General features: G+C 44.0%; 1 protein-coding gene across 4 annotated transcripts in view; it reads left to right on the forward strand.

Annotated features, from left to right (window-relative positions):
* Positions 1–12,200, forward strand: part of LOC126541527 (uncharacterized) — a 73,483-nt gene that overhangs the window by 53,642 nt on the left and 7,641 nt on the right. For all 4 annotated transcript variants that reach the window (XM_055076716.2, XM_055076717.2, XM_050188324.3 and 1 more), the window contains exons 4-11: positions 1,999–2,614; positions 4,159–4,199; positions 4,292–4,370; positions 4,589–4,734; positions 5,202–5,351; positions 8,810–8,926; positions 9,019–9,086; positions 10,895–11,029. In XM_055076716.2, coding sequence (XP_054932691.2) covers positions 1,999–2,614; positions 4,159–4,199; positions 4,292–4,370; positions 4,589–4,734; positions 5,202–5,351; positions 8,810–8,926; positions 9,019–9,086; positions 10,895–11,029 — 1,352 coding nt within the window. The remainder of the gene's footprint in view (positions 1–1,998; positions 2,615–4,158; positions 4,200–4,291; positions 4,371–4,588; positions 4,735–5,201; positions 5,352–8,809; positions 8,927–9,018; positions 9,087–10,894; positions 11,030–12,200) is intronic.

Here is a 12,200-nt window from a genome sequence, read left to right on the forward strand (position 1 = left end):
TGGGCTTAACTAGGGGGGGGCATGATGATGGTGATTATGATGCATTGACAGATTACAAGTTAGAAATTGCAGCAAGGAATCTGCCACAATGTACTGCGACTAAGGGAATGACTGAATATTTTTGAAATTGGGCTTCTGTGTGTGTGTAGCTTCAAGTTCTATACTATATCTGTGTATTGCAAATGCAGTACCAGTATGTATCAGTATGTTATGCAGGATCAGTATGCAGCATTATTTGACAGGCTTATATGGCATCTGTGGCAATTCGTGAGCTGGGCACTTGGATCATTAATTCCGAATTGGTAGAGTTGTGGATCGACGTTTCCCAATTTTAGGTTTATATTCAAATTTCGTGTGCCATGTTTTACTGCAGGGCATGGGAAAGTAGCAAGAAATTTGTATTGGCAGCTATTTTTGTATGTGTATCTCTTGCTTTTGCTAGTAATATGTTGGGATAAAAACGTGTTGGCCGTGCCACTCGCCTCAAGTAAACAATGTAAAAAGCCTTTCTGGGCAGTTGTGCTTTAGCTGTGTGGCCTTTATCTACAAGCAGAGTACTTTTCTTTCCCCTGTTGCACTCTAAAGCGCCTGTTTTATCAGATCTGTGCAGAGTTCATGTGAGGCAACACAAACGTGTGCAGCAAACATGTGTAGCTTTGTAGTTCTTTTTACCGCTCGTACAATCCCATTTTAATGGTGTTAAGGGTTACAAAATCCTGCATTTGCATTGTATGAGTTTCACTGCGTAAATGCTGGTGCAATAGAGCTGATGCTCTCTTTTCTCCTACCATTATTCTTTTTCAAAATTTTCCTACCAATCTGTTTCAAACAATCTTGTCACCCAGAGTACATGCTTATTGCAATAACGCTCACGAAAGATTATACTTGTGTGCCTCGTTTGTCCCATATACTGTCTCGAACTATCACATGTGTGAAGTACATGTGAGGCTTTATATTCTTACGCTTCTTCCTTTCACTTTAGGAATTAAGAAGACAATGTGGGAATATGAGGGTATTGTGTCTGTAAATTGATATGCACATGCTATGCGAGAACAAAAATCGCAGTCTGGGAGGCAGTGGTCATCATGATGGTGATGTTTTGACCTGAATAATATTCAAAGCTAGCTAGAAGCTGAAACATTTTCAGTTTCCAGCTTGCACTAAAGAAAATGTAGTGTGCAACATAACATTTTGTCACTGCTACTTTTTCTGCCTGCATTGCTTAATTAACAAATAAAAGAAATGTAGGGTACGAAGTGCAGCTTTTGTTTTCACTGCCTCCTGAACACTCAGTTTAGGACTTCTAGTCTTATTTCTAGCTTGTTGTCCTCCTTTGCTGTTGGTAACTGTGCCAAATGCTCATGTTGTAACACTGAATCGCTCACACTGCTAGCACTGTGTCTGTGGAGTGGCCTCCACATAGCATGCTAATTATGATTGGGCTCTCTATTTATGGCTGTGCATTATATTGCACCATGTGGTGGTGGGCTTCTTGCCCATAGTGTAACAACAGGTTCATATTTGTAGCCTTTATCTAATGAAACTTAGTTAGAATCCAACAATATCTAATTTTAATGCAGATTATCATCAGTTCATAATGCACATCATTATCAGTAGCATGCTTAGTTATTATTTAGCATACTGTTCTCATGGCTTGTTTGATTTCATTGATTATTCTCAGTGGAGAATGAATGCGCACAAAACAAAATGCTGGTGTAAAGTCCTACACATAGCATATTGTGGGCTGACCCAGTACGTTACCAAGGGAGCCAGGTAGAACAGTCGCCGAATGTTGTGCTGTACTTCTGCCACACTTGCCAAGGCAGCCTGGTCTGCTGCACAGTTTATCGTGTCTCGCCCTCATGTTTTATTGTTTTCTATTTACTGCCCCTTCTTTTTACATATCCTCATAGACTTGTGATTATCGAGACACACACATGCATATTTTAAAATGAGTAAATGTGTTCAATGACATGAAAATGTTGCTCATTCTCGCAGGTTGTGAATGGAGGCAGCAGCTCTCCACGTTGGAAGGTGGCAGCAGTTGACATTGAGGCAGCCGCAAGTGGAGGTGTAGGGGGTGGCAGGGGATCGCCACCACGCATCTTTTCGCAGCAGCAATCAATGCAGCAGCAGTACCAACAGCAGTTGCAGCAGCAAACCAACATGGCTGCTGCTGCAGCTGCACTTCTTTACCAGCAGCAACAGCAGCAGCAGCAACTACAGCAGCAGCAACTACAGCAACAGCAACTACAGCAACAGCAACTACAGCAACAGCAACTACAGCAACAGCAGCTACAGCAACAGCAGCTACAGCAACAGCAGCAGGCGCACGCTCGTCCCAGTGGAAGTGCCATGACCTTGGAACCGGAGACTGCAGTGCAGGCTGTGCAGCAGTTGCTTGAAGAGAATAGCGCTCTGAAGGCTGAGCTGGACATGTACTACAGCAAGGTGTCTCGGCTGCAGCGGTTGGAATTGGAGCTTCAGAAGCTTCAGAACGACCACGACAGCCTGGCGCAGTCAACAGAAAAGCGCGAGCGCTTGCACGGTGCCATGCAGTCTCGCCTTGAGCGGGAGCTCAGCAAGTCGCAAGAGGTGTCGCGCCGACTCAAAGGTAGGCCTTTCATGGTCAGCACGAAGAAGGAGGCAGCTGTGACTACGTGCCATTTGTGACAAGCATGAGGGTCATTTCGAAGTAGAGTCAGACAGTGCGGTTGTGCTAGCCAATGCCCTGTGCAGCATCTGCCCATAATTTCGTTAGTGTGGATGCTTTTAAACTATATGACTGATTCCATGGTACTGCGACTAACCTGATATCAGCAAGGTAATTGAGCACGCTGACACCAAAGGCACATGCTGAATGTGTTTTCTTAACGTCGCTGCTTGCAGAATTGGCTGAATAAACATCCATCACTAGCCTAGTGTTACCGTTATGGCAAGATGGCAGCACCATTCTGTCATTGTTGAACTGGTCTCTTGCTTGCCTCTTATCAACCAGATGATTCAGGACACGTGCAGCTGAAATCTAGTTGGCCATTTTACTCACAATGTCTGGAAAATCGCGAGGTTGTCATTGGTCAGCCACTGTGCTTTTTTGGGAGGTTGATCATGCAAAAAAATGACCATGGGAATAGAGAAGAGATGAAATTATGAGAAGCCTAATGTTTAACCAGTCTCGTCAGTTGCTGCTTGTTAGACCATTGTTAAGGGAAAGAATAAGCCTGCCTTCTTGTGGTTTGCATTCATTGAGGCATTGTGTGATGTGTTTACATAAGCTATGGTTTAATTTCTAGGCTTTTGTGCTCTTGCTCACCTTTATCACCTTGATTCAGCATAGGGCTGCACTATCCCTCAACTGAAGTGGTCACTATTCTTCGCGAACATGCTTGGCAGTTCCTGAAATATAATTTTGGGATTTTGCCAATTTTAGCATCTGAAGGGTGTTTCTCAAGAAACTGTTTATCGTAGGTTAATAAAGAGTGCTTTCGTAGTATAGTGACTGCTTCACTTAACTTGAGGGGTAGAAATATCTTCATGGAGTTAGGATGGGTTAAGGATTGAGGTCCATTTGCAATTATAGGTGTAATCCTCTGAGACCTTTATCAAGGCCTTAACTGCCTTGTGGCTCAGACTTAAGCCTTTGTTTGCATGTATAAATTAATATTTACTGGTGAAAGAAAGTAAACCAGGAGAAGGGCAGAATTATTAATGAGCATGTGCCCAGTTGATAATGTGACACTCCACAAAAAGGAAGTCGGAAAGATAAGGGCAAGGGGACAAGACAGTTAGTAATGTGAGCTTACACACACCCCATATTGGGAACGAAAGTTGGGTTCCTTCATGTCTTCTTATGTGTACATGTGTGTGTGCACATGTGTATGTGCATATGTGTGTGGGGGCATGCGCTTGCACATGTCATATTGTCACGTGATAGTGACATGTCAATATGACAAGGAACAATGTGTCAATATTGACCAAGGGAACCAAAAAAGCAGTTGGTACTTTTCTCTCATAGACTTAAAGAGTCAGCAAGCACGAGGGCTTGTTCTAGGAATGGTTCTTGCATTTCAATGTGGGACTTATTGACGCACAGCTGTTCTGAAACCACTTTTTCGTGCAAGGAAGACTAAATTGTGTTTGCTTACTTTACTTGTACAGAGCAACTGGATGCCACGCTGACACAGCTGTCCATTCGATCGGTAAGTGTTGTAAGGACTACCTACATCACATCTAGTTCTTTCATTTATGTACTGCCAAGAGTTCTCAAATGTGGCACGTGTTTGATCTGCAGCTGCCAGACCATGGTGACTCTGAACTGAAGAAAGAAGTCAGCAGAAGGGATGTGCTAATTGCACAGCTTCTCACGCAAAGTAAATGTCCTTTCATTCAGTTTCACATAGGCATATACGAGATACCCAATTTGAGGTGACTGAAGTGCAGACATATGTATGCAATTTAAGTTAACATTAGGTGCCTAGTGAAAGACATTCTATTCTTGTAGTACTTGTGGTATTCTTGTAGCATTAATCATTATATACTTGCCTAAGGGAGTTTTGCAACCATGGGATTCCTGTTTTACTTTACGCAGACAAGGAGCTTACTGCTGAGAAGGAGCGCAAGGAGATAGAGCTACAGGCACAACGAGCGACGCTGCAGGAGCAGCGCAACCACATCGATATCCTTGACAATGCACTGAACAATGCACAAGCCAACGTGGTCAAATTGGAAGAAGAGGTAGGAACTGGTAACACGCCTGCCTGAAGAATGGCTCCACCTGCAAACTATATGTGCATGTTTGTATGTGTGTGTGTGTGTGTGTCGAATGAATATATTTCTTCATAGTGCAACAGGTTGTCCGACTCCGGTATTCCTAGACACTACATTCTCTTCCATGCATTTCAATGTGCGTGTTTATGTAGTCGTTGTGCGTCCTGTCTAAGCCTCAGAAATACTTCTTGGGTTGTCGATGGGGCACAGATTGGGTAAATTTATGATGCGGGGCGCACTGAGTATTGTGAGCTAAATGTCCAGACTTCTGGTTACAGTTTTTGAAATGCAAGCTTAGCATTATATTCAATCATGTAATGTTAAGCAGTGGCATTTTTGAGAACATGCCTGTCATTGTCTCCTTCTGCTTCTCTGATGTCTTCGTGAAACGCTGTGTCACGCTACGATTTTTCTTTTTTCTTTTCTCTCTGCAGTGTCGCAAGAAGCAGTTTTATGTGGAACGGGCTGGTCAGCTTCAGAAGCATCTAGCCGAAATGCAGATGGCGAGTGAACGGAGGCTGCAGATGGAGAAGCGTTTCCGAAGCCAGCTGGAGCGGGATGTAGAAAACCTTACCGCACAAAAGGTGGGTAACGTGTTTCTGTCTTTTGACACACAGTGCAGTAGCTTTATGTTCTGAGACTTTCTCAGTTAACTACAGTTGTTTTGTTACAGCATGCACGCTCAAATGATTCTCATTTGAATGAATCTTTTACTTGCTTTTCTGTTTCATTAATAATCCCAGCCCTACAAATTTGTTTCTGTATATATGATCTAGGTCGTTTTGAGTATCTTAGGAATATTCCTCACAGTTGGCTTGTTTAAATCTATGTTGTTCCTCCTCTTCTTTCTTTTCTTATTGTTCACCTTTATAACTGTGCTAGTTCCAGCACAGCTGGAACTTGGGCACAACTTGGGCACATGTAACATGTGCCTGATAAGAAATCTTGGTGGCTCTAATGCTGCTCTGAAAAGAAAGAAAAGCTAAAAATGAAAATCAAGAAAAACAAAGCTGTAGGTGAAGCACTGTAGCTTTGCATAATGCACCACAGAAATGTGCTGTTACATGTATAAATGGGCAACTCTTTGTTGACTGTGAAAGCTCAGTTTTATTTCACATATTAACTTTGTATTCTAATCAAATACTCTGAAAGGTGTGACTCACTGAGCAGACACTATATGAAGGGACACTAAAGGCGAATATTAAGTCAAGCCAAGTGATAGTCAAGTGTTTGAGAAGGCATAAGGCATCAATATTATCGTGAACAGAGCTTTAGTAATAGAGAAATTGAAGCAAATGCAGGACACGATTAGAGACTCCCCCGGGACATTCAAGCACTAGCCCGATGATAAAGGCATTCCTCCTTGTAATTATGTCACTAGTACTCAACTACTGTATTTACTCGCATAATGATCGCACTTTTTTGTCAGAAAAAATTGACGCTAATTCAGGGGTGCGATCATTACGCGGGTTAAATTTCCCGTGAAAAAAAAAAAATTTTTTTCGTCCCCCGTTTGCTGCGGGATGCGGGTGCGGGACACCAAAACAAAAATGGCGGCCGGCTGAGCAAGCCGAAAGCGCCGAACGCGATTTTTTTTTTTCTTCTCGTGAGTACATTACATGCATTGAAACAGTTTTTTCCGTATCAGTAATGAATAATATCGTTAATATCGGTAAGTTTGCGGCAATAACGTAGCCATGTCCACTTTGAGGGGGCAGAAACAGATGGGCACGCTTAGCTGCCAGTGACATAGAAACACATGGCGGGCATGCTGCAGAAACTGCGGCATCTGTCTTCACTACTATCCTAATACTGCACGTTTGCGCTAAGGGTGGGTGAATATTTTAGCTGTGTTACAAGCGTTGGCATATGAATAAGGTACACTTTTAACGTATCAGTGTAAACGTGGCTACTATCGTTGCCGCTTGCGATTTGTTGCTTGCCCACGAGTGCAGATGAGAAGAATCGAAAGGCACCTTTTTTGTTATTGACCACAACCATTATAAAGCCTACACATAATAAAGGAAAGTTTGGTTGTGCCTCTTTTTGTCATGGAAGTGCGGAAAGTGATGAAAGTAATGAAATGAGGCATCTACTTAAGAGTGTTTGGTGCGTGCAGACCGCCTGGTTCGTCTTGAATAGTCGTTCGCGTAGCATTCAACAGATGGTAAGCGCAATCATTATTATACCCCTGTCACACGGGCACCCGTGAACTCCATTGAACTCCTTCGTCTTTACGCCAATGGAGTTGCGCTCCGTGTCACACGGTCTCCCTTGCGCCAAGGAAGTTAAATGGAGATTTTGGGCGAAGGGAGTTCGGCAATGACCATTACGGTTGGATGGAGTACTCTCGTTCCCAGGTAGCTACAGTTCTGCAGAAAACCACGCTAGTAAAATCGTCGTAACTGGTTCATTTACAAATTTTAGCATTATCTTTTTTTTTGCCTTGGGATATATGCCACATAATGGATGTTTTAATTTGTTTTTAAGGGCATCAGCACCTGTACTCTCTACACCAATACTTCGCCACGCTGCATCAGGAAACGTAGTTCCGCCATTTTGTTTGTTTTTATATGCACGGGAGCTGCACGTATCGTTCAAGCCGTACGGGTAAAATTCTCCGGGTGACACGCACCATGAGCGATCCCGGCGCACCGCGAACACACAGACACGCACGATTACACAGCGGAATCACAACTCGAAGCGCACCAGCCCAACAATGTGACCCGTTCTGCCCACGAACGAAAGCAAGAGCACAGTGTGGCCAGCATCGCTTGCAACTTCGCTATGCTTGGAAAACAAAAGTCTTGCAGTAACGTACCGCAACGTTTCTCGCTGTGATTTTATATTATTACATACAGCGTTAAAAAATGCACATAGATTACTTTAACGGCGACCGTATATGTGAACAGTTGCACGCGGAAGTAAGCGCAGCAGCGCCGTTTGTACCCCGTGCGGCGCCGGTCGAAAGCTCGCACTGTGCCGTGTAGCGCGGCCGCAACTCTATTGCCGTCAATCTCCGTTAGGGAGTTTCATGCTCAACGGAGTTCGCGGGTGCCCGTGTGACAGGGGTATTAGCTAGACTTGGCACACGACATATCGCTGCGGCAAGTTCGGGGTGCGATCATTACGCGGGAAATAAATAAAATCGAATTTTGACGACAAAATTCAGGGGTGCGATCATTACGCGAGTGCGATCATTATGCGAGTAAATACGGTACTTCTAATAAAAGGGTCATTGTACTGTAGCATTATAAGACGAAGAAAAATGCTACTTGTGCAGTTTTGTTTGATTTTTAGAAAAAAGTACTCATTGATATTATATGTGACATCGACTTGGGTGGTCGAAAGGTTTCATTTTCTCCACTCTGCGCAGCCCGCACTTTTGCATTTTAGTAGTTTTGTTATTGCGCAGTGGTATGCTGGTTTTGTTGGCTTGCGAAAATCGCACATACTGCAAGTAGCAGAGAATGCCACGTCCGTGTGATGTCGTGAGCTTCCCAAACGGTCAACGCCACTTGACCAAAAGCAGCTGCAAGGGTGAATCCAAAGCTCTGTCTTGGCTCGGTTTCTCCATGGCCACGCGTTAGCGTTTTGCACCGAAAACCGTAGTGCTGTCTGTCAGGCACCGTTTTACTTACCGGTGGCATATACAATCGCCACTCCCTGCCCGGAGGCAGGCAATTTGAATTGTGCTAAAGGTATGCGGACCCTTCAGATGCAGCTTTCTCGTAAACTAAGTGTTATCTTGGCACGAAACAAGTGCTGCAAGATTTCTGGAATTGTATTTTAGCACTCCACGTCGACTTAGTTTTTGCCTTTAGTGTCCCTTTAAGGAGGAGGCACACAGGCAGCGCTAAAAACAAATTCATTCACATGCTAGGGTATTCAGAGACTTACTTCCAGGAATTACGTAAAGTTGCAAGTTGGAAATACTGCTTATCAACAGCAGTCTGTCCTTTGCTTGCTGTGTAAAGTGTGTCCAAAACACATCTAATCTATCGAGCTGTGAGTAACCTTGCTTAATTTCTTGTGCCTTCAGACCGATGGTAAATCACCTAGCAATCCAAGGAAGGAATCGGAGGACGTTGAGATCCTCAAGAAGACATTGAGAGAGTACGAGGAGAAGATAATTGGCCTGGAAAACGAAGTGTCAAAGGTGGGTAGCCAGTCGAAAAATAGAACGGCACATATTAGCATGTGAAATTGTAGGGCACATTGTAAGCTTTGTTTTGTTTTCTATGCTTCCAGTGGGAGCAGAGATACCTGGAGGAAAGCACAATGCGCCAAATTGCTGTGGATGCTGCTTCTGTGCCCAAGTAAGCGTTGCTGCACAACTTGTTTTTTCTGTTGTTGCAGGCATGGTTTTAGCATAGACTCTCCTACAAAGTAGCATTTTCGCCATCATTTGCTGTATCTATGCGAGGCGTGATGAAGTGCGACATACCGGGACCACACAGATACAGCTGTACTGTGTAAAATGCCACCAGCACCATTTTCTCTTGGTTCAGATCTCGTCTCAATCTGTGATGTCGTAGCACAACTGACTGAATTTTCGCTCACCAAGGGAACTAAAAAAAATGGCCCGACATAATGGAATCTCGTCAATTTGAACTTCTGGTTTATTCTAGCTGACGCTATGGCCCTGTCAAAATTATTTGTATTTCAGTGTGTGAAAACGCCCAGTAACTCAAATGCGTAAGCGTTTGGAGCAGTTAATTCAAACATGCCACTCTATCGACCATGCTCTCTGTAGCGCATCGACTCATACACCTGCGCATCCGACCCAGCAATACGGCCGCGCACTGGCTGCTGCTCCCATCTGTGTGTGGGTCTGCTTTGAAACCTTACATACTGTTCCACTTTAAAGGGACACTAAAGGGAAATAGTACGTCAAGCTAGAGGGATAGATTAGTTCGAGAATCTCTAAGGCGTCAATATTATCGCGAACAGAGCCTTAGTAATCAAGAAATTGAAGTAAATGCAGGGCATGATTAGAGACTCCCCTGGGACATTCAAGTACTTGCACGATGACGACAGCACTCCTCATTTAAATTATGTCACTAGTACTCAACCACTCGTTTTAAAAACATCATTGTATTGCATTGTAAGATGAAATAAAATGCCACTTAGCCAGTTGTATTTCATCTTTAGAAAAAAGGAACTCATTGATGTTACCCTTGAGAACGACGCAGGCGGTCAAAAGGTTTAGTTTTCGCTCGACTCCACGCTGCCCACGCTTTCGCATTTCAGTAGTTCCGTTATCGCGTGGTGCTGCGCTCGTTTTGCTGGTTCGTGGAACTCGCACAAACTGCAAGTAGCAGAGAATTCAATTTCCATGCGATGTCGTGAGATACCCGAACGGTCTACGCCACTTGACCGAAAAGCTGCTGCAGCAGTGAATCCGCTGTTCTGTCTTGGCTCGGTACCGTCGTCTGTCGGGTGCCATTTTACTCATTGACGGCAGCAAAGGGTGGTGATGGCGCATGCAACGTCACCACTCTGCCGGTTTGGTGGCCGGAGATTTGAAATTCAAGAAAGGTATTCGGACCCTTCAGATGCAATTTTCTCATAAACTAAATCTTTTCTTGGCACAAAACAAGCGTTGTGAGTTTCCTGAAATGGTATATAAGCAATCCATGTCGCCTTAGTATTTGCCTTTAGTGTCCCTTTAACTGTGCTGTCGAGTTGGTAGTTTTCTGTACAGGTTGGCCCAGAATCAACATGATAAACGGTTATCCCAAAAAGATGATCGTGTTAGAAAAACCAAACAAGAAAGCATACTGCATTCAAAAGTTGTCACTGTTATACAGTGCTTCAATAGTGCACATGACAATGCCACCAGTGATTCGGATTTATTGGTTACTGACTTTGTTGTAGTTGTACAGCTGGCGTTGAAATGGCTGCGTAGTTGATGCTTGTGTCCAAGTGCTCAGTTCTCAAACAAATGTGAATGAGCACAAAGTTCAGAGGTGGCATGTTTGTAGGTTATCCCTTAACTTGCTTCAAATGTTTGCCATTGCCTGATATATGCACTTCTACGTGTTGTGCCTTTTGTGAAATCTGAAAAGCCACAATGGAAATGTTAAGCCTCTATAACTTGTGATCACGTTCACATTGTTTGCAGGGATGCCAAGATAGCTGCATTGGAGCGCACCTCCCAGGAGAGCGAGAAGCTGATTGCGCAGGTCCGGTCAGAGAAGCTCAAGCAGATGGACGAGCTCTATGCATCACAACGAAAGTGCGCTGAGCAGGAAGGAAAGTGAGTGCTACCTTAGCCTTGCCATTTGTGAGCAATGACTTTGCTATTTTTCTGGCAAAATTAGCAGCAGTAACGTGGTGTGTCATCAGCTGCTTGGCCGTTGTTCTATCTGGTTACAGTGGATGGCTGTTGTGTGTTCATTGTGTATAATCTTCAAGTCCTCTGTGTATGCATGTGTAACTAATGTTGTATCGTGAACCACCTTAAATTAAGATTGGCCTGGTGTGCTGCCTGCAGAAGAGGATTGGACTGAAACACGTTAGATTACGAGTGCCTGCTGCCAGCAGTAACTTTTTACAGGTTGCATTTGAAAGAGTAACTTGAGAAAGTTACGCGGAGAGTCAGAGCGGACATGGTTGTTTTTATCATCGGATACTGGAGCACTGTGCATTTAGCTCCCAGCAAATGGCTGCAGGTAATAACCAGGAGTATAAGCACTAATGCATGCATAGACCAAACATTTTATTGAAATCTTGCTCTAATAAAGGTACTTGCTATAGGCCGCCCTAATCATTTTAAATGTGTCTCAATAAGCGCTAGAAATGCAATCAGAGCAGCCATTTGATACGTGGTTATGTATTTGCTTGTTAAATATGTGCATCCATGGTATCTACGCTATGTAGCAGACCGTAGCTATGTGCAACTGTAGCGCATATGCGCAGCGTTTGCTTTGTGTACGACAGGGCTTGAGTGGGCACTCATGCTCATATGCTGCATCTGTCTGGCCGTACTACAAGGTACAGACCAGCTTTATCCTGCACCAACTTGGCTGACAGGTAGCAGCCACATTCAGTTTGCGCATATTGAAGCACTATCAATTACCCAATATCAAGCAAAGTCTGCCAAGGCATCTAACGAAAATGAGCGCATGCGCTGTGGCAAGCATGCGTGGGGTCCAACCTTAAGTTTCTCGTGGTTCGAGGCTAGTTGAGTGTTCAAAACTAGTCGAAGTTAGTGAGACCCGATGACTACGGCACCGATAGCAGGGTTGCCAAAGTTGAATTCCTATGCGGGTGGCCGTGGCAAAGCATGAGTACATGACAGTCAGCTTCTTCCAGAAATACGTAATTATCGAAATTCGAAAGCAGGTTTTTGCTTACTTCGGCCTGTTTATTAAGCTGCGTCAATAAATATACACAGTAACAGTAAGAAGTGCACTGATCAATATACC

The sequence above is a fragment of the Dermacentor andersoni genome, chromosome 2 (genome assembly GCF_023375885.2).
Source record: "Dermacentor andersoni chromosome 2, qqDerAnde1_hic_scaffold, whole genome shotgun sequence".
Taxonomy (NCBI): Eukaryota; Metazoa; Arthropoda; class Arachnida; order Ixodida; family Ixodidae; genus Dermacentor; species Dermacentor andersoni.